The sequence below is a fragment of the Drosophila guanche genome, unplaced genomic scaffold (assembly GCF_900245975.1).
Source record: "Drosophila guanche unplaced genomic scaffold, DGUA_6, whole genome shotgun sequence".
NCBI lineage: Eukaryota > Metazoa > Arthropoda > Insecta > Diptera > Drosophilidae > Drosophila > Drosophila guanche.
The window spans coordinates 3,115,993-3,143,683 of record NW_022995755.1 but is presented as its reverse complement, the minus strand read 5'-3'; the positions used below and the strand labels follow the sequence as shown (position 1 = coordinate 3,143,683).

The window sequence follows — 27,691 nt, the reverse complement described above, 5'->3', positions numbered from 1 at the left end:
TACATTTAAAATCAAGTTTATTATGTTAAAAAATGAATTAAATTACTCAAAAATCGAAACAATATACGGTACTGCCCGCTCCTGCTCCTGCTCATTGCCATCTTTCTTTCATCTTTCTTCAACTCTAACTCTAACTCCATTTCCATTTTCATAATATTATTCTGCCTGTTGTTTTTGTTGTTGAAATAATTGATTGTTGTTGGTGTAATTGTTGTATATGTTGCTGTTGTTCTGCGGCATGTTGTTCTCTTGAGGTTAGCTGCCAAACGATCGAACAAATGATTGCATTTATGGTAAATTTCAAATAGTATATTGCTTTGATTTTTGTAGGTTGTTATTGGTGTTGTTGGTGTTTCTTTAGGGGTTTTTGTTGTTGTTGTAGTTGTAGTTGTTGTTGTTGAAGTGTGGTTTCAGCTCATTTTCACGCGTTTCCTTGGTGGTCCAATTGGTGGGATTTGTTGTGTTGCGAGTGCACGAAATGCCTCCGCTATCAAATGTGAATGTGTTGTGATCATATTTTGCCATCCAGAGGTTTCCATCACATCGGTGGCATGACTGTACGAAAGAGGTAAAAGGTAAGTAAAGCATAACCAAAGGGAAAACTATTGCTAAAACACTTACGTATTTATGAAATCTATCGTTTGTGCTTTCAATTGATCCGCACTATGGAGATCAGCTAATATTAATGTTTCGGCTGCTGTTTCAACAGAGAGATTGACGCACAGCGCCTCCTCGCACATCACTTTCAGCTTTTCGAGTGCATACTGTAATCAAAATAGAAAGTTCCGATTAAACACACAATCTTAAAAGCGGCAATTTTGAGGATTCTCTTACCTTATCAGCAGCCGCTAGGAGATCATCAGCCATTTTTTCTAAATTGGGCGCCTTGCCCGTGTATATGAATCGCAGCATTTCTTTAAGAACCTCATGATCCACATCGGTTATGGCGACACGATTCAACTTACGCTCCTCCATTTCATGCTCAAACATGGCCGCAAAGACATCGCTGCGCGCTAGAAATATTAAAATTAAAATATTTTTGTTAAGATGATTCAAATGATCGGTTTAAGGATGATTTGTGCTTACCTGCCAGTATGGCTTTGTGCGCCTGAAACTCTCGACCGCCCACTGAGAGCGTCACATCGCTGAATTTCTCATTGTCAAAGAGATTGCCAAGATCCTCGGAGAGCTTGCACTCGGGCACTTTGAACTGCACAATATTGGATTGTCCGGAGATGTTAACACTGTCAGCGACTACGCTAACCTCACAGAAGATCGTTAGCTTGTCCTCCGGCAGCAGGCCGTTGGCCTCGTCCAGCAGGAAGTCGCGTCTAATGAATTTCTTGAAGCCCCAATCTTTGCCCTGCACAAAACGGTAAGCTCTACAAAGGTAAACCAAAATGGGATTGATTGATTAGTAAAGATCCTCGGGGATGATGAAGATTGATGGATTTACCTTTGGGATTCCATGGCTTTGGTCTCCTCACGTTTCGCATTCAGAATGGAAAATTTGAACTTGGCTCTGACTTCTGATTTATTACACGAAACTAATAGTAAATATAACGATAAGTAATCCTTGCTCTCCTCATCGAGACCCTTTGGATTAACCCGTAAACACCTGGAAGAGACACAGAAATTTTAGATATCTGTCTGAATATATTTAAAATGTTTAATCTGCTTACCATTTCAGTTTGTCATTAGCACCGGCTGAGAATGTGGACGATTTGAGTACCTCACCCATCTCTTCCCGACAAAAACTAAAGTTATTTATGGTCCACATATAACTAAATTTAACCACTTTAACCTGGAAATATAAGAAGAGGATGGAGCTAGTGTTAGTACAACTTTCAGTTTAATCTTCCCTTCCTGGGAGACCATCTCCAATTTCTTCCCCCAACTTCAATGGATTCACCCGACAACATCAATCCACACACCTGTATCCCAAACGGAAATGCATTTACCGCCTTACAACAAAATGTATTCGGTTTACACGAAAAATTGTGAAATTCGATCGGCAAATCCATAGGAATGCAAAAATCCACACGAAGTGGAATGCTCAGACGGACATTTGTGTGCATAGGGAAGGAAATGTAATCCCTTCTGTGGGATTATCATCAGAAAGGGAGGGAGGCTGAGGATGAGGATGAGGTTAGGGACTGGGAGTTGAATTTACCTGCGTATAACACCAGTTCTCGGCAACTGGCGTATTAACTTCCGGCAAGGGCGGCGAGGGTACACGGCTGACCGCCATCGTGCTACTGGATGCGTGCAGGTTCGAGGTGACTCTAGCTGTTTGGCTTGCCTGACATTCGTTCACCGGCAATCTGTAAAAAATGCATAAAAAAAGATGATTAGATATAATAAATATGTTTTGTTAAAATTAGTAGATAACTTCTGTACATGTTTTTTGTCGAATGACAATTTTCTTCAAGATATATAGAGCTTGGAAACCATTTTGTTTTGGTTGTATAAAAACTGTATTCCATTATTTTGTGGGAGAATAAGTAAGGTACCGAGGAACTGGGAGAGACGGGTCTTGGAAAGGTATATGAGATACATAATGGATTACAATTTTATGTAACTCGTGTTTTATGACATTCATTGAGTCTGAAGAAGTAACTGAGTTATAGGGTTATCCAAGGCTCTTGTAAAATCAGAGGCGAAGCAGAAGATAAGAGGGTAAACGGAGAAATCTAATGGAGTGATAGGCTTCCGTCAGTTGAAGAAAGAGATGAAAGGAGACAGCGAAAGAGAGATCAGAAGAATTTTCAAGTTAAACTAATAATTTTGTGAGGTTGGTTTCACCTTGGCTCATGTATTAAATCCATGATACTGCGCTCGAATTCAACTTTGACAAAATTGGAGTCAGAAGTCGAGTGCCTCGCGAGTAGATTGAGCAGCTTCAACAGCAGGGAGTTCTCCAGCTTGCCGCCCGTTTAAAATACACGCACACAAAACACGGAACAAAATCAGCGAGACAGATTACAGGTTAACGACAAATGAACAAGAATAAACTCAAGTGCTGTTGGGTTATTTTCAGTTAAAAAAACACGATTAAGACGACACAAACGCGAGGACAACACAAAATGAAATGCGCCAAAAAGTGCAGCAGCGACAGCGTGGAATCATAATTGCGGAACGAAGGAATCTCAAACGTTAACCGTTATTCCGCACTTTAGTCAGCGTATGAGAGAGTGGGCGTGCGAGGGAGGCAGCTGGAATGTGTGTGGAACGAAGCGAGATGGCAGTATATGCAGATCACAGTAAGAATGAAGCTTTGTAAGCTTTCAAAGTTCGATGGGCTTTGACTGGGAACTGGGAAACAGATCAAAAACGGCAGGCTGGAATATCACAAGGCGAAGAAAAACACAACCGTTGCGCAGGAGCAGCAAAAGAAAACTGATGGCCCGATGGACCTCGAAAATCTAAAGGAACGGAAAGGAAATCCGTGTCTAAGGACACAAAACAGGCAAAGAAGAGGCTCTGCAGATGACAGCAAACAAAGGGCCAACAGAACAGCCAGAATTGTAGCCAAGAGTGGAAAATTGACAAACAATGGGTCAGCGATGCATAGGGTGAAGGTGATGCTCAGGAGAGGGAGAGATGCATACATAAAGGTAGAGGAAGATCTGCCACACTATAACAAAACACATTCGTCTCGTTTGTGTCGGAGTTGCAAGCAGGCGCAGATGCAGCAGCGGACGCGGCGGCAACCGCGGCAACAGAACTTTTGGTACAATTAAGCGGAGGAAAACTCGGAAAATCTGTACAAGGCTGCGCCACCAGCATCAACAATAATAGCCCCTGTGTTCTGCTCTCCCGCAAGGCTGAGATTTTTCAAGGTGCCAACGCACACTGCACATTCAATGGAAGGTTAGCCCGCTTGTAGTGTACCATTTATTTACGGTACCTTCTCCATCGTATACCTTGTGCTGGCAGCAGGCTGCTGTGCTGGCGATTTTGATGGTCATCAGCAAATCCAGCTGGGAAGGACCTTCAATGGGCCTCTGCTTCACTCACTGTGTGCGTTTGCATGTGTGAGCTGTCATACAGCCAGAGCAAAAGGTTGACGCGCATTTCGTCAAGGTGAACAAACCGTAAAACCAACTGCCGACAGAGCAGTCATCAGTCAGCAGAGCAGCCGACGCAGGCAGCGCAACTACACTGTTTAGCACTCGCTGGCAGTCAGGCAGGCAGGCAGGGGGCGCTTTGTTCAATTTTTAGTGAGTGTGCTTTAATGTTAATGACATTGATTTGGCATTGAGACACGCATACACACACACACACACTCAGCCATTACCTTAAGCTGCTTCTTCTCCCTCTCTTAAGCCATTGCCTCGACTCTCGCTCTCTCAAGGGCCCAAGAGCCGAAAAAAATGAGTTTCGTTATGACATTGGAAATCATTTGGATATGGCGCCACAAGGCAAATGACACAATGTGCTGGGAGGGGTAGGGGGTTTGCTCGTAAGAAGGTTAAGCTCAAGAAGCCGAAGCTTAATGAGCTGACGACAGTAGCAGCAGGAGAAAGGTAAAGTTCTGCGTGGCGATGAGGCACTGTATTGTGGATTAGGGTGGACCTTCAGGGACTTTAAGAATATACATACTTAATACAAATTGTATTACGCTTGGTAAGCTCTATATATAATTCATATCATCTTTAAATTGAAAAGAGAAATTTAAATTTTGACTCTAAATGTGGTTATAATGAAATTTGTTTAGCAAACACACGCGCACCTTTGAATGCAAATTCCTTTCCATTTAATTTCCCCCAGTCATGCCATTAGCGCTGCTTGCTTAGCTGCCGAAATCCATTAGCCATGGTCCAAAGCAAAGCCACAAATACTGACCCTTCCCAATATCAACAATATAGGCTGCCCCGCACTGTAGTTAGGTACCAGCCTAATGCGGGAGGACGCGCCTGTTCAAACATCAGACAGCTGCGACGCATAGAATGTACTTGGACATGGACACAGACACGAGGAAGGGACGGGGAGACTGGGATCACCCTGGGCGATCCTTCCTCTCTTTCGCTTCGCTGCCTTTGTGTGGGCTGCTCTCCCACAAAGGAGAGAAGATGAAGAGAGAACGAAAAAGCAGAGTGAATTTATGACAAATGAAGAACCGGCCCAGCAGGGGCAGGGCAGCACGCGTTAACGAAATCTCATAAATCGGCTTAAGCGAAAGGAGGAAGAAGATTAAGAAAGGAAAGGGGGGAAGACGGAGAAGGTGAAATTGATTTGCCAGCAGCTGCCCCCAAACGGGCAGAGGAGACAGAGACAGAGTGAGAGTGTGTGGCTCACAACTTTTCACCAAAATCTTTCCGCCAAAAAAAAAGAAAAGTGGAAAAGTTATATAATTTGAGCGACTCGCTTTGGCGCTTTCCACACTTCCGGCAACTTTTCATTAGCATTTAAATGAAATTTGATAAAAACTACAACAACAATCGCAGTGAACGAATGTCGACAACAAAAGGCAAAAGGCAATACAACAAAAATTGTGAAAATTGTTCAATTTTTTTTTGCTTTACAACAAATTATCGCATGAATTTTCACTTGCATGGCGGCTGCCACAAAAGTTTTCACCAACAACAACAAATGCCTCCTTTCACTCGCCGCCCAAACACCAAACCAACCACCAAAGCAACAACAAATGAATGGAGCGGAGTGAAAAACGCTTTTCTGCTGTCGCTCGCTGAGTGAGGCGAGCAAAAGGAAACGCTTTTCTTTTTACATATTGTAAATGCAAAGACACATATTTTATACCCTAAGAAAAGGAGGGTATTGTGTGATTGCTGAAGAGTTTGCAGTACTCTGGAGAGATAAAAGCCAATTCAGTGGCACCTTTTTGGAACCCCTACGGGGAATAATATTGTTATTATTGGCTTTATACTGTTGATCACTTCTCCGAATTTCAGTTTATTAATAATTCAATGCACCATCAAAGGGTATCCAATGCCTCGACTCAAAAAAATCTCATCTTTTCTTGAGAGGGGAAGAGAGGCACCGCGTGACAAGAGGAAGAAGCGTCGCCAGTTGGCAATTTAATTTAAATAATGTGAACTTTCATGCCAATGAAAATGATTTCAAAAGAGAAACTCTCTTTCCATCCAACACGTTCGGTTCGTTTGCTCCCCAAACAACGAACAACAACCGACAACTTCACTTCCGCTACAAATGCAGCAGCAACGATGACACCCACCCACCCGAAGAAAATAAAAGAAAGAGACAGATACAGAGACAGATAGAGAAAAGTCAACGCATGCAATTTCTCTACAACTCTCCCTACACTCCACCTCACGCCCCTTCTATGGTGTGTCGTCAAGAGTTTGACGCATATTAATTTTCAAAACTCCCACGCTCAACATTTTTTGTATCGCTTTTGTTTTTTCTCCATTTGTTGTTTTGCTTCGTTTTCTTTGGATTTCGTTTTGGGGTCTTTCACTGACGCCGATCGTCCGTCCATTTGCCTTTTGCCCTCCCCTACCCAGCCCCTCGAAATCCACGTTCCACGATCCGCATTGCGTTTTTTGCAGAGGGAGAGAAAGCTCCCTCTCCTTTACGCTGTCTCCCTCTCGCATATGCAGTTTTGCCTGCAGTTTTCGTGAAAGTCAACAGCGTCGTCGCTTCTGCAGCCGCCGAGCCGCCTCTACCCCCTTTGCTGAGCTTTTGTTGCTTTTGTTGTTATATAAAGCAAGCGTACGAAATCATGTAAGTGGAGTGAAATTTGCCTTCTGTTTCAATGTTTTTGCTGTTTTTACCTTGTTTGGGCCTATTCGATTGTTTGCACTAATGAAAACCATTGAAAGTTTGGGAAATTATGTTTCCATACATTAACCTCTTAAATGATCCTTGATTGCAGGGAACACTTTGTTAGACGGAAAGCTCCCCTTCCCTTAGGGAGTTGGATTATGACCCTAAATGGTCACATGCATTAAAGCCTTTTTGGTTACAGAGAAAGCTCTAATATAGGGACCTTAGCAAGGATGGACATGTGCCTATTAGATTTGATGATTTTAGTGAATTGCCGTAACAGAAACCAACTATGGGAGACCTTTGTACCTATAAAACTTCAAATCTTTAACCCCTTTCTGACCTTATAAAATACCAATTAATTGCAACAGATCTCATCATCAGCATGTGACAATGGTCATCGCGGCGTCCTATTTTCCACGCATAATACGAATATGCTGTTAATTTTTACATAACTGGCGTGGCTTACTTTTTTCTGTTTGTTTTTTTATAAATGCTAATCAACTGAAGACGAGGCCTTTGTCACACTTTGTGTGTGCCCGAAAGTAGGCCGTGGGCGTGGCTTGCAACATTTGTTCGACACCTTTCTTTTGGTTCGGTTTGGCTCTGTTCGGCGGGGGGCATTGCAGCATAAATGAAAGTTGACCATTTTTTAACCGCAAATAATAATGAGGGGAAAACATATTTCGATTACGTAAAAATTACAGGCAGCATAAAAAATGAGCAACATCACGACGTCGGCGACGACGCCACTGCGCTGCGCTGCTTTGTGCTTATTTGTATGGCGCGGACTGTGCGCAAGCGCGTAGGTGGGCAGCGAACGTTTTCACCCGATCGCAAGCAAACACGAAGCCGCTCCGAAGTTCGAAACGAGAGCAACACTTTTATGTAATCGTAAAGCGAGTCAAACTTGTTTGATGACGTCGTTGAGCTGTGTGCTCTCTGTGTGCAACTCTTTCTTTCTCTGTCTCTTTTGCTGAGTCTCTCTTTGGTTGGAGTTGTAGCGCGTGGCTCTTGGTGTTTTCTTTGTTGTGGTTGTTGTTGTATAACAAGTTTGCTGACAAACATCATTATAGTCATTCGCCATGATCATCATCATGATGAAATCAATAAATTAATAAGCAACATTTGCCATGTGTGCCCAATTTTCACCATTGAAACATTTTTTGGGGCAAACTTTTGCCCGAACACCCGACGCCTCGGACGACGGACGGAGCTTTCTTGTTTGCATTTTGCCGCTTTTACCTCTTTCTCTGCACTTTCTAAACAAATTGAGCGGCACTGAAGAGAGCGGCGTGTGAGAGGGAGATGGCAAGAAATTGGCTTTCATGCGTTTTCACATTTTGTTTTTGTCGTGCTTTCTTTTTTTTTTTCTTCGCTTCGCTGTTGCTCTTTGGATTTCTACTACTTTTTCTTTAGGCGCAATGCGTCTTCGTGATCTGTATTTGGCTTAAAGACGACTGTCCGTCTTCTCCCTCTACCCCAGTCGCCCTCTCTCTCTCTCTATCTCTCTCGCTCGCTCTCTTTTATTGGCTTAGAAATTCTTGTTTGCTTTCCGCCCGATTTCGAAGAGATTTGTTCTAAATAAAATGTGGGTTGAGTGAGAGAGCGACTCAGATTTTTCGTTTTACGATTATTGGGTGAAATGTTGTGCTGTGTTAAAGCAAAGTGAAAACTCCTCCTGAATCTGTTATGGAGGCCATAGATAAACCCCTTTGTAGATTGTATTTTATTGCTACAAGAAATGGTTGTCGGATCTGAATGAGGGGAATATAATTAAATGTTTGCCTATCTATAAAAACACATGAATATATAAAACTATTTGTCATATGAAAGAAAATATCTTGGCAAAGCTATGGCACCCTTTTAGTGAGTATATTAATCAAAACCAAATCATTGCAAATTGTACGTGCCACATTTTATCATCAGATCCGCATGCTAAAGCAGCACTAACAAATGCGGACAGCAACTATGTTAATGAATTAAATTTCGCCTTAACTTTTGAAAGTTTTCAATAATTTATATAAAATAAATGGGAGACGACAGCAGCCGTGGCAGCCGTGGCAGGCGCCAGTCACAAAAAAAATGGGAAAGTTGCATTGCAGCCACCGCACAAATATCAGAAAATAAGTGAAAGAGTTAATAATTTGATTAAAAATCAACATTTACGGGAAATTCTGCATAAATTCTTTTGACTGCTTTGAACTTGTATATTTAGGGGTTAAATCTGCTGTAAAATGCTTCAAATCTAGGTGTAAAGACTTTCATTTCTTTCCCCCCCAGTAACTATCATTTGTATCCGAGTAAATTCAGCTTTCAAAGGGAGTTATGATGGATTGATGGAGCAGCGTGGAGAGTGGTGCGGAGAGCGGAAGCTGAAAGAGGTCATTGCATAATGTTGCCAAGGCGACTGCCAGCCGCCAGAGCCCTTTCACAGCAGCAGCAGCAGCAGCAGCAGCAAAAATGCAGTGAAGCAGACTTCCCGTTTGGTCCCCCAAAAACCGCAGAGCGAGACAGAATGACAGCGCAGACACCCTGTACAGCCTGTCTGCTGTCATTGCACCCACCCTGTGTGTGTGTGTGTGTGTGCGTGTGTAGATTCGCAGACGTCAATGCGGGGCCAAGGCACTGATAAAGATAGCCCCCCTCCCAATTCCAGCCACATCAATGACTCAGAGGCGGCACAAAGAAACGTTTTTTATTCTTGATTACCACAGAGAAATTCACTCCAGCAAAGGCCACGAGCAACAAGTGCAACAAAATGGGTGAAGGGGCGAAAGAACATTAACAATTTTGTGGCACATGGTCAAAAGAATTAAGAAAGAGGTCTGCCCTCTCGCTCTCTCTTCCTCTCTCAGCAGCAGCCATAGCCATGGTCTCAATTCTGCAGTGCAACACAATCTCACACCATTATCTGTTCGACTCTCTCTCTCTCTCTATTTCTTCTTTTTACCTTTCTTTGCTCATTTCTTTAATGACAGAGAAAAACAGCTGCTGCTCTCCACGCCCATTAATTAGCCGAAAATTGAGTGCCACTCAATGGATGAAACGGTAAACAAAACGCATCAGCATAAAACACAAACATTTTCTTTGTTGTTTACCAAATTGTTATACTTTTTTTTTGAGGTTAGGCGAACGCCTTTTGGGGTCAGCTTTTCCCCTGTATGCGTGTGTGTGTGTGTGAAAGCTCAACGAAAAGTATGCTAAGGGGTGGCAGAAACAGATATACGGATGAGGAAGGGGATGCACAGTGTGCGATAGAGTGAGAGAGAACTTAATTACTTAAGTTTTGTGTTTATACGCCCATGCAATATTACGACATTTTCAGGGCAGGGGAAAATGAGAAACCCAGAGAGACAGAGAGACAGAAAGACAGAAAGAGGGCAGAAGGTTTAGGTTCGGGGGTGATCAGTGACCCACGTGCCACCACCAATCAATAGAGAATCGGTAGGCAAATCATCATCAAGTTTCATCATTGAGGAAACCAATTACTTACGCAAAAGTAAGGTCAGCCCTATGTACATACAAATATAAAACACCCCATCCAACGAGGTCTTAAAACCATCCATCGAGGTCTGAGCTACAGGCAAAAAACGTACAAGTCATCAAATATAATATAAGTACACACAAAAAATAGTACCAATGAAAAGTTTTGTTTGTTCAGTGGTTTGTTTGTTGTGTGGTTTCCAGTAATTCAAGGATGTGACAATGGGCTTCCGACTGACTACGAGTGTATGCAAAATGTGGCTCAGGGCAGGTCCTAGCTGCCTGAATATGTACCAAGGAAGTGGGTCATAGTCATTGCCCCAACCCCCCCACGAGCGAAGCACATCTCAAGAGCATTCGCCATTCGAACTGCTGCTAATGATTGTTTGCCCTAGGGAAGTCCTTCATAAGCGGAGTAAAATGTGCCATAATTTAGTACTTTTTACTTGTTGCTATGCCCCAGATCGTTTAGTTAGTGAAGTCATAAAAATATCTGATGGTAGGTGTTGCGTTTCGTCTAGCTTAATGTAGGTTTATTGGTTTATAAATGAACTTTCGCCAAACTTTGGTAGAGTATTGTATGATTAGAACCAGTTTTTGTTAAGGTTTTAGGTTTAAGGTTCCAATCAATCTTCTCATAATCTTTTTGTTATGAATTCGAGTATCGATTGATTCGACCTCCATTGGCTTTTGCCACTTTTCTGGTTGAATTCCATTAGCTTTTGCCATCACCACTTAGAGGTGTAAATAATTCACATAAGATTACTGCACAAAATGTCAATTGATGGCATTTAAGCATTCGTTTTGGCTGCTGTACTCATGCCACATGCCACATGCCACACACATAAGAACAATAGAGTATGTTCCATTTTTGGAGGTATCCCTTACCTTTTATCACAGAAATTTGCGGCGGCTGCGTTACAAAATTCCTTAGAATTGGGGCATTTAACTAATAATACTAGGCACAGAGGAGATTGTTGTGGTTGTTGCTGTTGATTGTTGCTGTGGTGTTGGTGTTGGTGTTGGTGGTGTTGCTGATGGTTGCTGCTGCTACTCTGATGATGATGATGATGATGTTGCTGCTGTTGTCCAGGATGAGCGCAATTATAATGCTGCTGCTGCTGTTGCTGCTGCTGGTGCTGCTGTTGCTGGTGTATCGGCGATTGTTGCGTCTGATAATGCGCCAAACGAGACGACGTGCCACTTGAGGAGGAGGAGGAGGAGGATGAGGAGGAGGAGGCGCTGATGGGATGATGCTGCTGCTGATTGAGATGCCGCCTTATACTCTGATTGATGCGATTCGTGATGGAGTTGGTCAGCGCGGAATGATGGCTATGCAGATGATGCGGCGACGATGACGGCAGGTGGGATGACGAAGACGAAGACGAGGAGGAGGAGGAGGAGGGACTGGACGATGCAGAAGAAGAGGAGGATGATGCTGCCCCAAACAAACGGCTGGCAATGATGCTGTTGCTGTGGTGATTGCTGCTACTGTTGCTGCCACCGTTGTAATGGGTATTCCCCGCACAGGCGCTGCTGCAATTGTTATTGTTTGAGGAACTGGACGACGATGAGGCAGATGCAGCGGCAGGGGTGGTGCTTGCAACGTGTGCGGACGACGAGGTGGAGGTGGAGGAGGAGGTGGAGGTGGAGGTGGAGGTGGAGGAACTTTGTGAGCGCGTCAATATATTTTGCAAGTTGTGGCTGCCACTGCTGTATGCCGCCTGCAATATGCTGCTGGGTGTTGCCAAATGTTGTGCCAGTGTTGCCGATCCACTTCTACTGGTTCCAGCTCCCACTGCTGCCGCTTGTGCTACCGCTGCTGCTGCTGCTGCTGCTGCTGCAGTTGCTCCACTTTCGAAATTCAGGTGACCCAAATGCTGTTGCAAAACTGAAGGCGCAGCAGCTAGATGTTGCTGTGGCTGCTGCTGCTGCTGCTGCCTGTGGTGCGGAGGTGTGGGTGGTGTGGGCGGTGGTGTGCTTACAGCTTGTGGTGGAAGCTGGTGCAAAGGAGAGTTGCCCCCTTGTGGGTGATGGTGGTGCGGCGGCGACAGCGAAGATCTACGCAATAATACTGGCGGCGTCGAAATCAATTGCTGCAATCGGCTGCAGTTTCCACTGCTACTGCTGCTGGCTCCTCCTGTTGCTGTTGCTGTTGCTATTGCTGTTGTTGCCACAGTGGCGCCCTCGCCCACTGCTAATGGGGGCACCTCCTCCAGGCAGCAACAATTATCACTACTATCCTCCAGCGACTCCTGCGGCTCCTGTTGGTCCCGTTCCCGTTCTCGTTCTAAATTCTCGTCGCTTTGTTGATAAATTTGATGGACATTTCGCTTTTTCTTGATTTTCACATAGGGCTCAAACATTTTACTCTCAATTCTAACAATTCCAATTCAATCTTTTATCTCTTTCTTTATGGATATATCTTTATCTTATCAACACACTCACACGCACACACACATGTATAGTACACCAACTTGTATGGATTTTCGATTTTGTTTTTTTTTTTTGGGTTACAAAATTACTCAATTTTCGTTTCAATTCTTTTTCATTTCAACAAATCTTTGTGCCACACATTGCTCCACATGCCTTACTTTTTTTTTCTTGTATTTTGTATAATTTTTCGAGTGTGTGCTTTGGGATTTTCGGTTGTATCTCGTATCTTTTTTGGTTGGTTTGGTTGGTTGGTGGGCGAACGACACTCGAAAACAGGGCGGAGGAGAGAAAAGTTACGACCGGCAGAGGGATCCCACAGTTAATATTACGTTAAAATTTATAAACTTTTGTACTTAAATTGTTTTTTGTATTAACTTATTGGACGACGCGCGCGCAGCAACCGTGCAGTGCAAAAGTTGGCCAAGTTGGGGCTGCGGGCTGCAACCTCTCGGTTCGAATAACGGAGTATAACTTTGGACATGTTCAGTCGTGTTCGTGTTCGCAAGGCCGTTTCAAATAAGCCCGCCCCGCCTTCGAATGTTGCAGGTGCCTAAAAATGTTGCTGAGAGAAAGAAAAGGTATGAACAACAGGCAAACGGAGCCCAGATATTTCAGCGCATGCTTCGTGAAATCTACCGCAATCGCTCAATATGCCTTTTCGACTCATTTTTGCGTTTCAAGTCTGAGCTCTGCAGCATGTTGCCAATGAATTGGAAAAAGTCGACGGCTGAGCAAGACAGAGAGAGAGAGAGAGAGAGCGTGACGCTCTCTTTTTGTGGGACAGCTACTGCTCTGCTTTGTTGTCGACGCCGGCAGCGCCGCCCGCAGCGTTTCAGTTTTCATTTCGTTTCACCTCATGTAACGCAACGCAGCGCGTGGAGGGGGTGGGGAGGTGAGCAGAGCAGAGCACACCTACACTTTCGTTAGAGGGAGAGAGCGCGATGCGACGCTCTGCTCTGTGTGAGGTCGTTGTAGTTGTATGTATTCGTATGGAAAAGGAAGCAACCGACAAAACGACACTGAAAATTGAGCGCAAGTGCAGAGAGCCAAACGTGTGTGAGTGCGTTTGTGCGTGAGTGAGCAACAGAGAGAGAGAGAATGTATCTTAAGTTTTGAGGGCCAGCTGATAAATTATTGCGCGTGTGTACGCACATGTATGCGTGCGTGTGTGTGTGGTCACAGGATTGAAGGCACAAAATGGAGGCCGCTAGCCGGTCCTTGGCGTGGCCGATAAACCGTAATCGCTTGGACACACACATAGACGGCGGTTGGCTCTTCTCTGCTGCTATCACTATCTTTCTCTATTCCTCTCTTGCGCTCGCTGCCCCTTCTTCTTCTTTGCTCTCTTCAATGGGACCGCGGCGGGCGTCCTTCCCTTCAGTTCCAATCTCTTTGAATTACAGTTATCGCCCACCCACACAAGAGATTCTCTTTGCTGGAACGATTGACATTGGAACACATAAGCTTTTGGCCATCCTCTGGTGACAATTTTGATACCCTGCAGTGTGGGATTAAATCATCTCAATTTGGCCTTCTGCGTGCAAAGGGTATTTCATGGTCGAACCACTCCACTTTATCCTTCTCTTTTGTCACTTTCTTGATGTGCTTGTGTGTGTACCCAAATGGGGCGTTGTCGGTGGTACTGGCAACACATGTAGCTCTGGCACTGCTTTGGGCCCCCCGCCACTGTGCTGCCACTTCATGGCTCGTCGCAGCAGCAGTAGCAGTTCCACTTACCACAACTACAGATACAGACGCAGACGCAGTTCCAGATACACTGCATGTGCATCTGCAACTACTTGCACACCACTCTGCCACTCGGCGGCAGCATTCGTCTCATTTATGGCCTGCAAATTAGCATAAGGCCAAAAGGGCTTCGTGTGTGTCCTTTTGGGTAATGGCCACACACGAACACTGAAAATGTCTCGCATTAGTTGCAGCCTCCGTCCGACTTCTCGCAACAATCACCCATAACCAATCCACACGTGTGGCCATCCATCCATCCGTCTGTCCGTTCATCTGTTTGCCTGCTCATTAGTTAGATGGTTTCAGTCGGTCCACGTCCACTACTTCGTCCATGCCAAGTCCAAGCCTCTGGTCTCAATGTGGCATTTTGCTAGAATGTGTGAAAATTTGACAGTAATACCCCGCCCTTTGATGTTGTGGCCGACGCTCTGAAGGTGTTGAAAGTTGAGTTATGTGAACCCCTTGCACACTCACAAATGGTGCAAACACCCCACCCCAACAGTGGGGGGTAGGCGGAGTGAAGTGGCTTCGAAAACTTGTGAAATCTCTGGCATAATTGAGCTGTCCACAAGGTAATACCATAGAGATTGGTAGTTTTTTATGGGAATTACTTCCATAAGAAACCCTTAAAAGATTGCCACTCGTTTGGTTTGCGTTTCAGCGCACATGGAAGGCTCTTCTTGGTCTCTATTTTCGCAAAAAATCTACAACATTTTCTGAAATATTTAATTATATTTCAGCAATCTATTTTCAACCTAAACGAGGGTACAGTAGTTTCACCTCGATGCCTGTTGCCAACCAAGAATAATGCGACTCTAACAAAGGTTTCTGTCAAATGTTCATGGTCCAGTCACAGAAATTCCAAGGCAAATCAGTTCGTTAAACATAATTGAATCATTTGTATGTATGTTGAAACATCAAACGATCAATTTCAAAGTTATCAACGCCCCCACACACACTGCCATATAAAGAGGGGATGTATTCGTATTCGTATTCGTATTCGAACTTTGAGTGTGTGGCTGAGGCTCATCTTTTTTGAATGTTGTACAAAACGGACGTTCAGTGACCTTTTGGGCCAGCTGGAGGCGTCTATTAAAACTTCCTTATAGTTTAATCAATGGTTTTTTGCGGAAGCATCTACGAATAGCAACTGGTTCACCTTTTTCACTTAGTCATTGAATCTTCAATGAGTTGTAGTTTCCATTTCATTGTAACTTTCACAACCTCATGGCGCCTGCTGACCCGAGCCTCTACTTCTCCTCTGGCTTTTCTCTCCCGCTGCTGCCAGCCACTCATCATCAATCGATTTTCAATGAAATAGAAATTTCATTTAACGCTTTCCCATATGCTGATATAATACTGCTCATAGATTGCAGGTTTTCGCTTTTCGTTTCTCGCTTTTGTTGCTGTTTTGTGTTTCTGTGTGTGCCAATACGTTCATGCACATGATTTACTTGACACTAATTTCCATAAATAAAACAAAAAGTTTTAATAAAAATGCCTGCCTGCCGCTTGAATGGTTTGCTGCTTGCTGACAATAACCCAATTTTCACAATCGAGGCAGGCGCCGCCACATGGCACAGTGGTTCAAGTGCCATTTGAATTTGGGACTTGGCGAAAAGTTTGAATTGAGGTCAAACCGAAGATTATAAAAACTATAAAACAGATGACGCAAGTGCACTAACAGTGAGCATAAAACGTAATGTAATAAGTAAGAGAATTAGATTATAAAATGTTCGACTGTTTCCTGCTACCAACTTTGGCCACCACCACAATTATTTTGTTCACCTTTTGTGTCACTGTGCAACATTGCAAGCACCTCAGATGACAAAAATTGATCTCAAAGCAATCAAAACTGGAGGCTGTGCGCCCGCTGACTGCGCTGCCAGCGTAAGCGTTTTGCGTGGGCAGGGGAACGCATCGAAAGTGTTAATTGATTTGGAGATTTGTGATTGCCTTCAAAAGTAGGCAGAGATCTCCCTCAACCCTACCCCGTGAGCTCAAGAGATCGTAGCTAATAGATTAACCAGTTACGAGACGCTGACATTGCATCCGTTAAAATCGAAATGGAGTTGTAAGATACAGATACGTTGGCTGCTGCTGCTGCTGCTGCTGCTGCTGCTGCTGCTGCTGGCGCTGCTGTGGGATCACTTCCGCACTCATGCCCCAGGTGAAACTTTCAAAGAGAGTGCGAGAGAGAGAGAGTGAGTGAGAAAGCCACAGAGGGAGAGCGTACCCTAGACACAGACACACAGAGAGAGAGAGAGAGAGAGAGAGAGATAGAGAGGGAGAGATCGACTTTTCGTAATCACTTTGCAGCAATTGGCGTTTTTCGGTTCGGTTTTCGGGTTGGTTTTTTGTCGAGAAATTTACATTTCACATTTTCACAATCTTTTTTTTTACTCTTTCTTTTTTTTCTTACTCTCTTGTGTCTGTTGCTCATGTAACAAATGAATGATTGGAGCACACAGCTTTCCGCATTTCAAGCAAGAAATCTGCGCTTTGACGGCGATTGGCTTTGGCTTTCTGGTGCCTCTTTTACACTCTTTTACGCTCCTTTCTATGCTTTCTTATTGCCGCTTACGACACGGAATTAATGTGTTAAGAAGCTCATTTTTGTACGTGGGATTTAAGGTATCTAAGGACTCAGATGGAGGTACAATTACTCGCCTTTAGTCTTCAAATATAATATTAGTTCTTATACAATCCCCAAGATAACCCAAATAGATTTCAAGTTACATGAGGTTTCGGTTCAAATAAAACAAAGTCGGAGCGATTGGATCTCATTGGTTTTGCTTCCAGCTTCAGTACTGCCTTCCGTTTCTATTTGATGTTTTGTAACTCGCGCCCATTGGAAACTAGTTCACAGATAAATCATAAAATGATTTACAATTTCCAGTCGATTCGGTGTCGTATTTGGTGAGAAACCAAACCCATTTTGGCCTGGCTTTTATTGGTACGGGGGGGTAGAAGAAAAGTTTCACTTGGCCTTGGGTTGAATTTTTATTTGGTATTTGGCTTGTGGTTTCGATTATACAATAGCCACCGAGAGCAACAGATGACTGAGAAAAGATAGAGATAGAGAAGCTCTCCCTCTGCCCTTTCAGTTAGCAACAAACAATCAACAAAATTATTTGAAATGCATTTCCTGTTTGTCAAAATCGAATTCTGAGATCTTTGAACAATTTGTTAAGTGTGCAAAATTGTCTCTGTGCAAACAATTTGTCAAGCTGTGGGCTTATCCGTTCAGTCTCTCAATCGTTTCATCAATACACAAAGATCCATCCACACAAAAGAGTCAGAAAAGGCAGCGAGGCAGGAGAAGGCCAACAGAGAGCGACACAAAGCGATCATCATTCAAAGGAGAAGAACACCCAGGATGGGATTTTGTCAAGATCTTATCTGCGGGACTCAAACAAAAATGTCAAAACATTCAAACCCCCTCCCTCCCTGCCTTTGTGACTCCTCTGTGCGCTGTGTGGAAGGTAAATTATGAAATTGTCTTTGGGTTTTGTGAACTGCCAACTGCAAAATGGCAGCGTCTTGATGGATCTACCACACCACATCCCGCTGGCCAAAACCACAAGGAGAAGTCTTAGTAGTTTGCAGTAGAGGATGAAGGCTCTCCACTCCTGAATCGGGGAATTGCATCCCACGGAGTTTGTTTACGCTCATTAAACGCTGAAAAGGTGCCATCCGAATAGGCAAAAGACCACCAGAGGAAACCTTAGCACCTGTAGATCAACGAACCAGCCATCCATCCATCCATCCATCCATCCATCCAGCCAGCCATCGTGTGTGGTCTGCTGTGGTGCGGTCCCTCATGTATGGTACTTCTTGTTCTCGTTCTCATTCTCATTCTCTTACGTACAACCCCTTTCTTCACTCTGAAAGATCTTTGGAGTTCTCTTTGGGTTCTTTTTTTTTCTACAGCTCAAACAATTCTCTAACAATTACAACAACTTTAAATGCCATATAATTCAATCTTTTGGCTTTTCCGCTGCTTAGTTGCTCTTTTGTCTGATGGATGGATGTCTGATGGATAGCGGAGAGAGAGAGAGAGAGAGAGAGCGAGAGAGAACACACACAAAGAGCTGCTTCTGCTTTCAGGTGTGGATTGTGGATTGAGGGTATCTGCATGTGTGGTTTCCCTGTTCTCCTGCCTGCCCTGTGATCTGTCTTTGTATCTGTATCTGCATGTGTGGCTCATGTATCTTTGTATCTGCGTCCTAGGCTAATTTGAAGTGCGTGTGCGCATCTCTTGGGCTTTGTGTGTGGTCTCTCCGCTGCTTACAGTAGACACTCGCCGCATAGGAAAATTAATTAGTTGAAGAAAAGGTTTCATTCATGTGGGAATTGACCGAGGGGCACTGCTGCACGACGTACAAACAATGTTTTATTAATCCATGACTTAAAACAGATCAATGGAAGATCTTTTATATGAAACTTCGACACTCGCGTTGATGTCTTATAGATGCCCCAGGTAGTCTTTACTGTATATCACCGTATCATATCTGTCGAGACTTCAAAATTCAAATACAAAAACTCCTGCAGAGCCTTTGCTTAGGATGGGGAACTCCGTTTTTACCTCTCCTTCTCGATTAAATACGTTTTTCTGGGTGGTTTTTTTTTTGTTTTTAATAATTTAAATACAAGACACAACAAAAAAATGCCACCAAAGTGGTTTCGGGTTATGGCTGTGGGCAAACATCATTGGCTTATGCTCTGACGAGTGTGTATTTGGGTGTATTAAGCGCAGACGCAGTGCCTAAACACACACAGATACTCCACACATAAACACTGAGACAAACAGAGGAACAAACATGTGAGCCAGTGGCGGCCTCGGCCTCAGGACCGGACCGTCCGGACGACGGCGGTCTCTGATGACGACAGCGAGCCACACACGAATATCAAGCAGCGTTGGTGGGCCCAGAGCCATACCCCATAGCCATATCGTTGACTGTCCGGATACGTCTTGCTTGGACAGGCACAAGGCAGGCCTCAGAGACAGGGCCCAGGGTCCGAGAGCCGAGAGCCAAGAGCCAAGAACCAAGAACCGAGTCAGAGCCAAGAGGCAAGAACCAAAAAGATACCAACAAGTAGAATCGTTTTGTTTGTCCAACTCCCGTTTTAATTTACTTTTTGGCCTTTTTGTCTTTTTATGGATTTTTATTGCTGTTGCTATTGCTCCTCTGTTTTTAATTGCTTTCCCTACAGATCAAGTCCAAGGTTTTCCCTTTTCGCCCCATCCAGAAGTTCTTTTTTTTCCCTCTTCAGAGCGCCTCTCTTCTGACCTTTGACACTTGTCGGTCTGCCACTGTGTCGCTGGGATACTTTTTGTTGTTTGTGGATTCAGGCGGCGGGTAATTAATTTCCCTTTTGTTTTTCTTTTTTTATTATTATTATCTTTATTATTACGAGGGCTTTAGGTTGTAATTAGTCTTTAAAATTAGCCACAGGTTGGATTTTATGGCTGGTAAAGTGTGGGGTGGGGTGGGGTGGGGTGGAGTGGGCTGGGCGGCTGCCATCGTCTTGGGTGGCGGTTGTTAAGTGATTTTCGAAAGCCATTAAGTGGAGGACTTCTTTGTAATTAGATGGAAATGTTTCTTTTCTTTTCATGGGAAAGAAGAATTGTGTGGTTTTCTTGTGGCAATTCGACTAATGGGAAACATTTATGGGACATGTTCTAAGTGTTTCACAGGAAAGTGATCAGCAGATAGATAAAATTCTGATTAGTGAAACAAAACGATAAGCCCCGATAAGCTCTTCACAATATTATCTGTTCATTAATACTGACGTTCCACAAGAAATTTCCATTCATTAATGTTTTTATGTCTGCCAAAAGTCTGTCTATAAGAAATGCCAATCCATTAGGTTATCACTTTCTTATCATTTCAAGGCTGTCTCTTTCGTATACGCGAAATTCCGTCTAATGGCAAGAAGGAAAGATTAAAAATTGCATTGAAGCGCTCAAAAGCCGACTTTGGCATGTGTATTGATAATAGATTTAACAATAATTAATGATTCCAAAATATCTCGCCAAAAATGTGCTCAAGGTGAGAGAATATTGCTATCGATAAAATAAGCTTCCCAAACGATAAGGAAAAGATGATTAATGCATACGAAATATTTATGTGATTTGTGAAGAAACGAGTAACACAAAGAAATAATTATCGAACGGGAAAAATAATAGCATTTGTAATATTAGTAAAAAATAAAGAAGAGGAGCCCTGAGATATTATTAGCAGGAAAACAATTTTATCGATCGGAATTAAAAGTTTACCACTGCCACATCTTTGGACTCCTTAAAATTTCCCCTTTCAGTAATCTAAATTATCGCATGGCTTTCCAACACTGCCACTGGCCCCAAAAAATACAAAACTTTCAAATCAGCTGTTAATCATATTTAGCCAAGAACAACTCAACGGCACACAGTAAAAACTGAAAAAAAAAAAGAAACGAGGCAACGCGACTGGCGCGTCAAGGCCCAGTTAAGAGAGTTAACATTACAATGGGCCCCAATCCAATACGCGGAAAGAGTTGGCCCTCAAAAGTGGTAAGAAATAATAATAATAAGAAATAAAACTGCTGGTGTCTGCGTCTGAGCGTCGCCCTAAATGAAGACAAATTGTAAATAAACGTAAATTTTCGAAATGAAAGAGTGAAAACTGTGTGCGCGACGGCGACGGACAAACATTTAAACGCAAAGACCCACAAAAAATAAAGCGAATTACATAAAAAAAAATACAAATGTGAAGAAAAGGTTTGGAGCAGACAGATGGAACATTAAAATGGTGTCTGAGAGAAGATGAGCAAGCTGACGAGGTGGTTGGGGAGGATATGGTGAAAGAAGACGCCAGCCAGCGGACGCCGCCCGTCGTTACGCACAATATCTGCAAAAGTTCGCTCTGATTATACTCTTTTCGAAGGCGGTTACAAATTGAAGGGGAATTTTGGTACGCGGAGAAGGAACATCATGAATTTTGATGTTTCAAAGTTTCTGAAAACAATCACCCAGAATCGAATGCAATCCAAAAACATGTTTTGGAGATATTTATTCTATAGATTGAAAATTAAATAAAAATAAATAAAATAATCATAAAAGATCTATGTTTTCCATCGTAGATCGGATCCCTATTACTCGTAGTACAGGATAAAATATAGTAGAAGAAACAATATGGGAACTATTTGGCTGTTTAAGCGTATCTGAAACTTCGTCTTTCCAAATGTATTAATTCCTTGCTTGTTGCATTTATTGTTGTATGTGTAATTAAGCGAAATTAGGACAGTCCCAAAAAAAAAGAGTAGAAGAGATGCAAGTTACAGTTTGTGGGCCAGAGAGAAAAAGAGAGATAGTAGGAGAAGAATGGCAAGGGGGGGGGGGGGGGGGTGAAGCTACAGTTGGGAAAAAGAAAGCCGAAAGAAACCCTCTCCATTACCACCACCACCCGAAAAGGTGTTTCGCTCTTTCGATCGTTTCTTTGCAGCGGCTCGGAACTCTTCGGCTGTTCGGTTCGATCTACGTTCCGTTTCGCTCGCTCAAACTAAGCCAAAGTTTTGTGTTGTGTTTGCGTTTGTGTCTCTCTCATTCGTGTTTGCCGCTTATTACGTTTGTTGTCTGCTGCCGCTGTCTCTGCTGCTGCTGTCGTGCCCCCTTTTTGGGGCCATATGACGACGCTGCTGCTGCTGCTACTGCTGCTGCCGCCGTTGAGGCTTGCACAAAAAACGCGTCGCGCTTGTTATGTAATATCCCCAGCGAACGTCGGCAACGGCAACGACGTCTGCGTCGACTACGTTTTGTCATTTGCCGTTCATTTTTTATTGGTCTCTTTCTTTGCCGTTTATTTGGGTTTCTTTTGGTTTCAATTTTTGGTGTTGCCAAAAAAACACACAGCAAAACAGTTAGCCGAAGAAAAAAAGCGATTGCAAGCTGCAGCTGCAGCGGCAGCATCGACTCGACGACTGTGGGCGATTCTCGCGCCTCTCGCACTGAGATAAAAGTTGTTATTTCTGAAATACCCTGGATAGGCAGAGGGCATGAGCGACTCAAGCAAAAGCTTGAGAGTACTTTTGATTTAAAGTTATTCTCGAAAGGGTAGCTGTTGGTAATTGTGGTAAAAAAATGTATAAAAAATAACCAAAATTCTACACCAATTTTATTGAGAACTAAAGACAACAGCATAAGCTTCCAGGGACCGTAATATTTATAATTTCTATAATAAAATATCAATTCAATTTTGTTTCGTTTTTTTAATAAAAAATCTCCCACATCAATAGGTATCTAAATCTTCGTGTTTCCCCCGAAAATCTTGCCTTTCTTCTTTGGAGTTTTTTTGTTTGTTTTTCGTTTGGTTTTGCTTATTTTATAATTTGCTGCGCTTTTTAAATCTCAAGCCATGAAAAAGAGGTGAAACTAATTTTTTTTCTTTATGTGTGTCGTTGTTGTTTTTGTTGCTGGTATGTGGAAATCCCTCGAAGCGTTTATGTAATACAATTTTGGGTAGAGTTTTGGCTGCGGGGTTTTTGGCGGGCGAAGCTGCATTTTTTGTTGTAAAATGTCACTCTAAGAATAAGAAAAATAAACAGCAGCAGTAGCGAATGGAGAAAAGAGTGGAGAGAAGAGAGCAGGATGGGATGTGTGTACGAGAAGGAGATGCATTTACAGTTAGTCTTTGTACATAGGGCCCACACTGTAGGCATGCCTGACAGTCAGAGTGCGATGCCTTTATCTCTCTCCATGTTGGAGTTATCCATCATTGGAATTTATAAAAGGGCTATGGTCTCTACATATGCTTTTGTTAGGTCTATCCCCGCCCTTGTTAGGGTTACTCCCGCATCTGTAGAGGGGAGTTCAACAATTAATTCGATTGCACAACAATTGCACAAATAAAAGACAATTGAAATTAGAAAGGCTGCCCCAAAAGCCAAGCAAATTTAATGTTTGTGCCGGCTTTTGAGAGAAGAAACTACAACAAAGGTTGAGCATCGCCGGGCCAGGGTTGTTGCTGCTGTTGCTGTTGTTTCTGTTGTTGTTGGCGTGAAAGGTGAAAGGTGTAGATAATCGGGCAGCGGCAGAAAAAGAGAGTTGATGGCAACAGTGTGGGGCCCTCAGCGTCATCGGCGTCTTCGCCATCGTCGTGTGTGATAGCGCGGGTGAGATTTGGATACCAAACAAATCGCGGGTGGTTTCAGCGATATTTTCTGTCTCTTTTTGTTTTAAATATAAATTTAAAGTCTTTCTTTCGCTGTTGCTGCTGCTGCTGCAGCTCTTCTTCTCCTCTCGTTTTTGGGTGTTACGAATCCGCGAGTGAAATCGGCCCAAAAAAAAAAACACACACACCGACGAGGATGGATGGAAAAAGTGCATGAATTTGTTTTTTAGGCCACCGGATAGTTCCGGCATTCGTAGCCCTGTGGGGGGACACACCGATACACAGATTGGAATTGATTGGCAAAGCGAATGGAAATTCCATTTGTAATGTGTATGGGCGAGGGGGAGGGGTATCAGAAAAAGAGAAACAGTGCGACAGCGGGTGGGGCGTTAATGGGAATCTCGAGTGGGGGGCGGATTCAAATCCGAATTCGCTTTGAAGCTTAGCTGGAGATTAATATGTCAGCAAACTGTTATACATGAGCGGTGAAAAGTGCCAAAAGGGTGCCAATTTGAATAAATTGCACAAGCGGACATTAGGAAGTGTTATACGCATCGAAACATGCAATACGCAAGGAAAGTGTTATACATATGTACATACATACAGATGCAAGCTGTCACGACTTAATGATATTTATGGTAAATTTGCAGTTCTTAATGAATTTTGAACATTATTAAAAACTGGTATACCCTGAATAGAACTGTTATACAAACTGGTATACAGACTGTTATACTTCAATATAGCACAAGTAAAGACAAATGAACATTTCTACAGCCAAACTCATAAAACACCTAAAAAAAACAATTTTTCCTCTGTTATACAAAATATTACAATTACAAAATAAATTTAAAAACAATTTAAAATAACACAAAAAACTCATAGTAAACATAATCAAACTAAACCACAAACCGCATGTTATATAACTGTTATACGGCAATCGACTGCCTGTTGACCTATCAAATGACATCAATCGAAAGCATGTAAGTGACTTGCCTGCATCGACCCGACCAATCAAGCGACCCAAAACACAAGTTATAAAACCCAATTCGAAAGGTGAAAACTCTATTAAAATGAATTTATTTCTCTCCGTCTCTCTCGCTCTCTCTCTCTCTCCCTCCCGAATATGCATCTTAAAATAGCATTTACCATAGTAGAAACAGCAATAGCAACAACAAGCAACAAATCAAATGGTGAACAATAGTTCAGAAACACGAATGTTCGTGTCGAAATGTCATGGGGACAGACGGATAGCGGACGGGGGACCCTTCTCCGTCTATCGCCCCCACACTTGGCACTTACTTTGGGGTTAACCTCCGTCCCTATGTCAGTCCCCCATTAGACCATATCATATCCTTCTCTCTCCCCCACTCTCCGTATAACACCCACTCACTCCCCCTTCCACCCACTCATAACGAATTGCCCGCATTGTTACCAGACCCTCGGGAACTTTTTGTTTTTGGTTCGGTTTGCCCCGTTTCGTTTCGTTTCGCTTTTTTTGTTTGTTTTTGTTGTTGTAGCTCTCTGTGGCCGGCACATAAATTTCCCTCCCTGGAACTTTCAAAAACCCCAAATGAAATTGTTCAAATGAACAGAGAGAGACGATTTGCATTCGAAAGCTCAGTCAAGAAGTGGCCAAAAGCAGAGCAAAGCATCGTCAAGGCAAAGAGGGTACTACTCATTGTTAATGCTCTTACAGAAGGTATTATAACTATGCATCATTTCCAATCCTAATGACAGTAAAAAGCCCCAATCAGCTACTATAACCACTTGGCATTATAATCAATTAACTCTAACTTCCAGATCTAACTCAGATCTTCCATGAAATTGATCGTTTTTTCTACATTTTCCAACCCAAATTTATGTAAAAGAGTATCTAAACCTTCGACTTCCAAGCGTTATTGCTTTCTTCATTGTTTTTGCATAATTTTCCCTGAGACGACGTTTCTCCGGGGGAAAACCTCTTTAGAGAAAAAGCAGATCACAACCTTCCATCCCGTGGTGATCTCCAATCGTTTTTTGTGTTTTGTTGTTTTTTTTTTCGGGTAAAGAAAGTCATTAAGTGAATGGGGAGACCGACTCCGAGTGAAATAAAAAGTAGCAGTGGCAGAAGAGCCACAAATTAGCGTTCAAATTAAGTGATTATTATTATTATCCACCATTAGCCAGGTCAGCAAGAGAGAGAGAGAGAGAGAGAGAAGGAGAGACGTGACGTGATATACACAATCAGGAGATACTTTTCCGAAATGTATCTCAATTTATTGTGTGTTTGTTTTGTTAGCAGTCGGTCTAGGCCTATTCAAATGAAAGTCTTGCGCTGCTGCTGCTTCGGGGGCGGGGCCGGTACCCATATGATACTTTCTAAATGCGCGGCCGCATTGCACAATTTTCCTGTAGTTTTTCCTCTCGATTTTTGTTTTGGGGGGGATAATTGCAAGTGCAACACTAATGTGAAATTCAATTTGCTGCCCCAGAAACACAACAGCAACAAAAGCAACTTTCCAAGTTGCAAAATTTTCAAAGCGAACGACAAACAAATTTTTGTGTTTAACTTTCCACAGAGCAGCAGTCGCCGAGGAGCAGCGCAGTCGCAGCAGCAGCAGCAGCAGCAGCAGCAGCAAAAGTTGGGTTATGTCATACCCAGAGGTGAGGTAAGTCGTGATCAGAGGGCGTAGGGGAAGGAGAAGGGAGAAAACGGAGAGGTAAGGTGCGATTTCCCTCAAGTGAAACTGTAAGCTGCGGTTATATGTACCTTTGAATGTATTTTTTTTTAGTTTTTTGGTCTTACATTTATACTCTTTTTCGAGGGTATTAGGGGTTTGTAGATATGGTAGCACCGCCTACCCGATAAGCGTTTAAACCTCCATCTTTGCAGCCAGAATGAATAAAATATTGAAGCACCTCAGTGTCTCTGAAGAAGATACATATCTGGGTGAAAAATTGAACAGATCCTGCTGCTAAGGATAGATCGCGTGCTTCACGGGGTAGAAAATATTTCGACCCTGAAGCATAGCTTTCCTTTCGGAACTTCTTTTTTTGGAAAGCCGCAAATAAAAGCGCCGGCTTTCCGTAGGCCTCACTTATTGCGTGGGGACACCCAGCCACAGCATAAAACCAAGACAACAACAACATCATCAGAGAGAGATAGCAACAACAAAACTGGAGAGACACAGACAGCGAGAGACAGCAACCAAACGAAACGAAACGAAACGAAAACGAAAGTGTGCGCATCCGCAATTAAAATTGTAAGCGCGAGAGCTTAAACGTAGTAATAAAGCCAAAGAAGAAGACGCAAGGGAGGCCGCAGAGGGTAGCAGGCGAAGGAGAAACAGAAGCACAGCCAGACAGCAGATGAGGAAGGAGATGAAGTCGAGACAGAGACAGAGACAGAGAGAAGGAAACAGAAAATGCCACCAAAATGCGGTCGCTGGCGTCTGTCAAATTAGAGGCAAAAAAAAAAAAGTTTTCAGGTGAAAATTTTGACCCAATTTCTGGTGGATTTCAACCGAAATGAGGATTACCTAATGTTCAGACGAGATGGAGATGGAGCACAGAGCGGGCCAGTAGTGGATATCCATCTACGCTGGCCCTGGGCTCTGACTCCAACCGTTGTGCCCTTGCTTGACTGCTTGCTCTTCTTTTCTGGTTAAGCGCCAAGTACTGGCTAATGGGGCAGCAGATGATTTGCGGTGTGTTTTTATTTATTTGGGTGCTGAAATCCACAAGCATTTTGTTTGGTGATTATGCGATTGTTAACGTAAAATATAAGCGCATATTTCTGAGATAGGAAGCGTATAGAATGACGGCAAGAATCGCTTAAGATCTGTGATGGAAAGAGCCAAAATAAAGGAAAAGACTACACCAAATGTTCTGCCGTTTAGTTAAGAAAGTAATTATCTGTCTCTACCTCTTTTAGTGTGGCTTAACAACTCCTATTCGTGTACCCAATCTATTAATAGAATTTAACAATCATTAACACCTTCTCTTCAAGCTTCCATCAGAAGCGCTCTCACCCACTAATTCCCCCTTCAGAACTTCAGATGATCGACTGCTTGCCCCCCCCTCAGCTTTGAGCTGAGATCAACCCTTTTGAGTGGAATAAATCTAGATATTTGGGGCACACG

The 27,691-nt window shown here is 43.2% G+C and overlaps 1 protein-coding gene across 3 annotated transcripts in view; it reads right to left on the bottom strand.

The window, feature by feature from the left end:
* The window catches only part of LOC117589904 (protein roadkill), a 52,820-nt gene continuing 25,129 nt past the window's right edge, over positions 1-27,691 (bottom strand). The window contains exons 1-8 of one of the 3 annotated variants that reach the window (XM_034282173.1): positions 11,125-12,698; positions 2,174-2,324; positions 1,683-1,804; positions 1,457-1,618; positions 1,087-1,382; positions 835-1,013; positions 622-764; positions 1-555 (exon numbers count right to left, since the gene is read on the bottom strand). In XM_034282173.1, coding sequence (XP_034138064.1) covers positions 411-555; positions 622-764; positions 835-1,013; positions 1,087-1,382; positions 1,457-1,618; positions 1,683-1,804; positions 2,174-2,324; positions 11,125-12,602 — 2,676 coding nt within the window. In that variant the 5' untranslated portion in view covers positions 12,603-12,698 and the 3' untranslated portion in view covers positions 1-410. Of the gene's footprint in view, positions 556-621; positions 765-834; positions 1,014-1,086; positions 1,383-1,456; positions 1,619-1,682; positions 1,805-2,173; positions 2,325-2,805; positions 3,097-11,124; positions 12,699-27,691 lie in introns of those variants that run through there. The other 2 variants (XM_034282174.1, XM_034282175.1) reach the window with 2 other exon arrangements.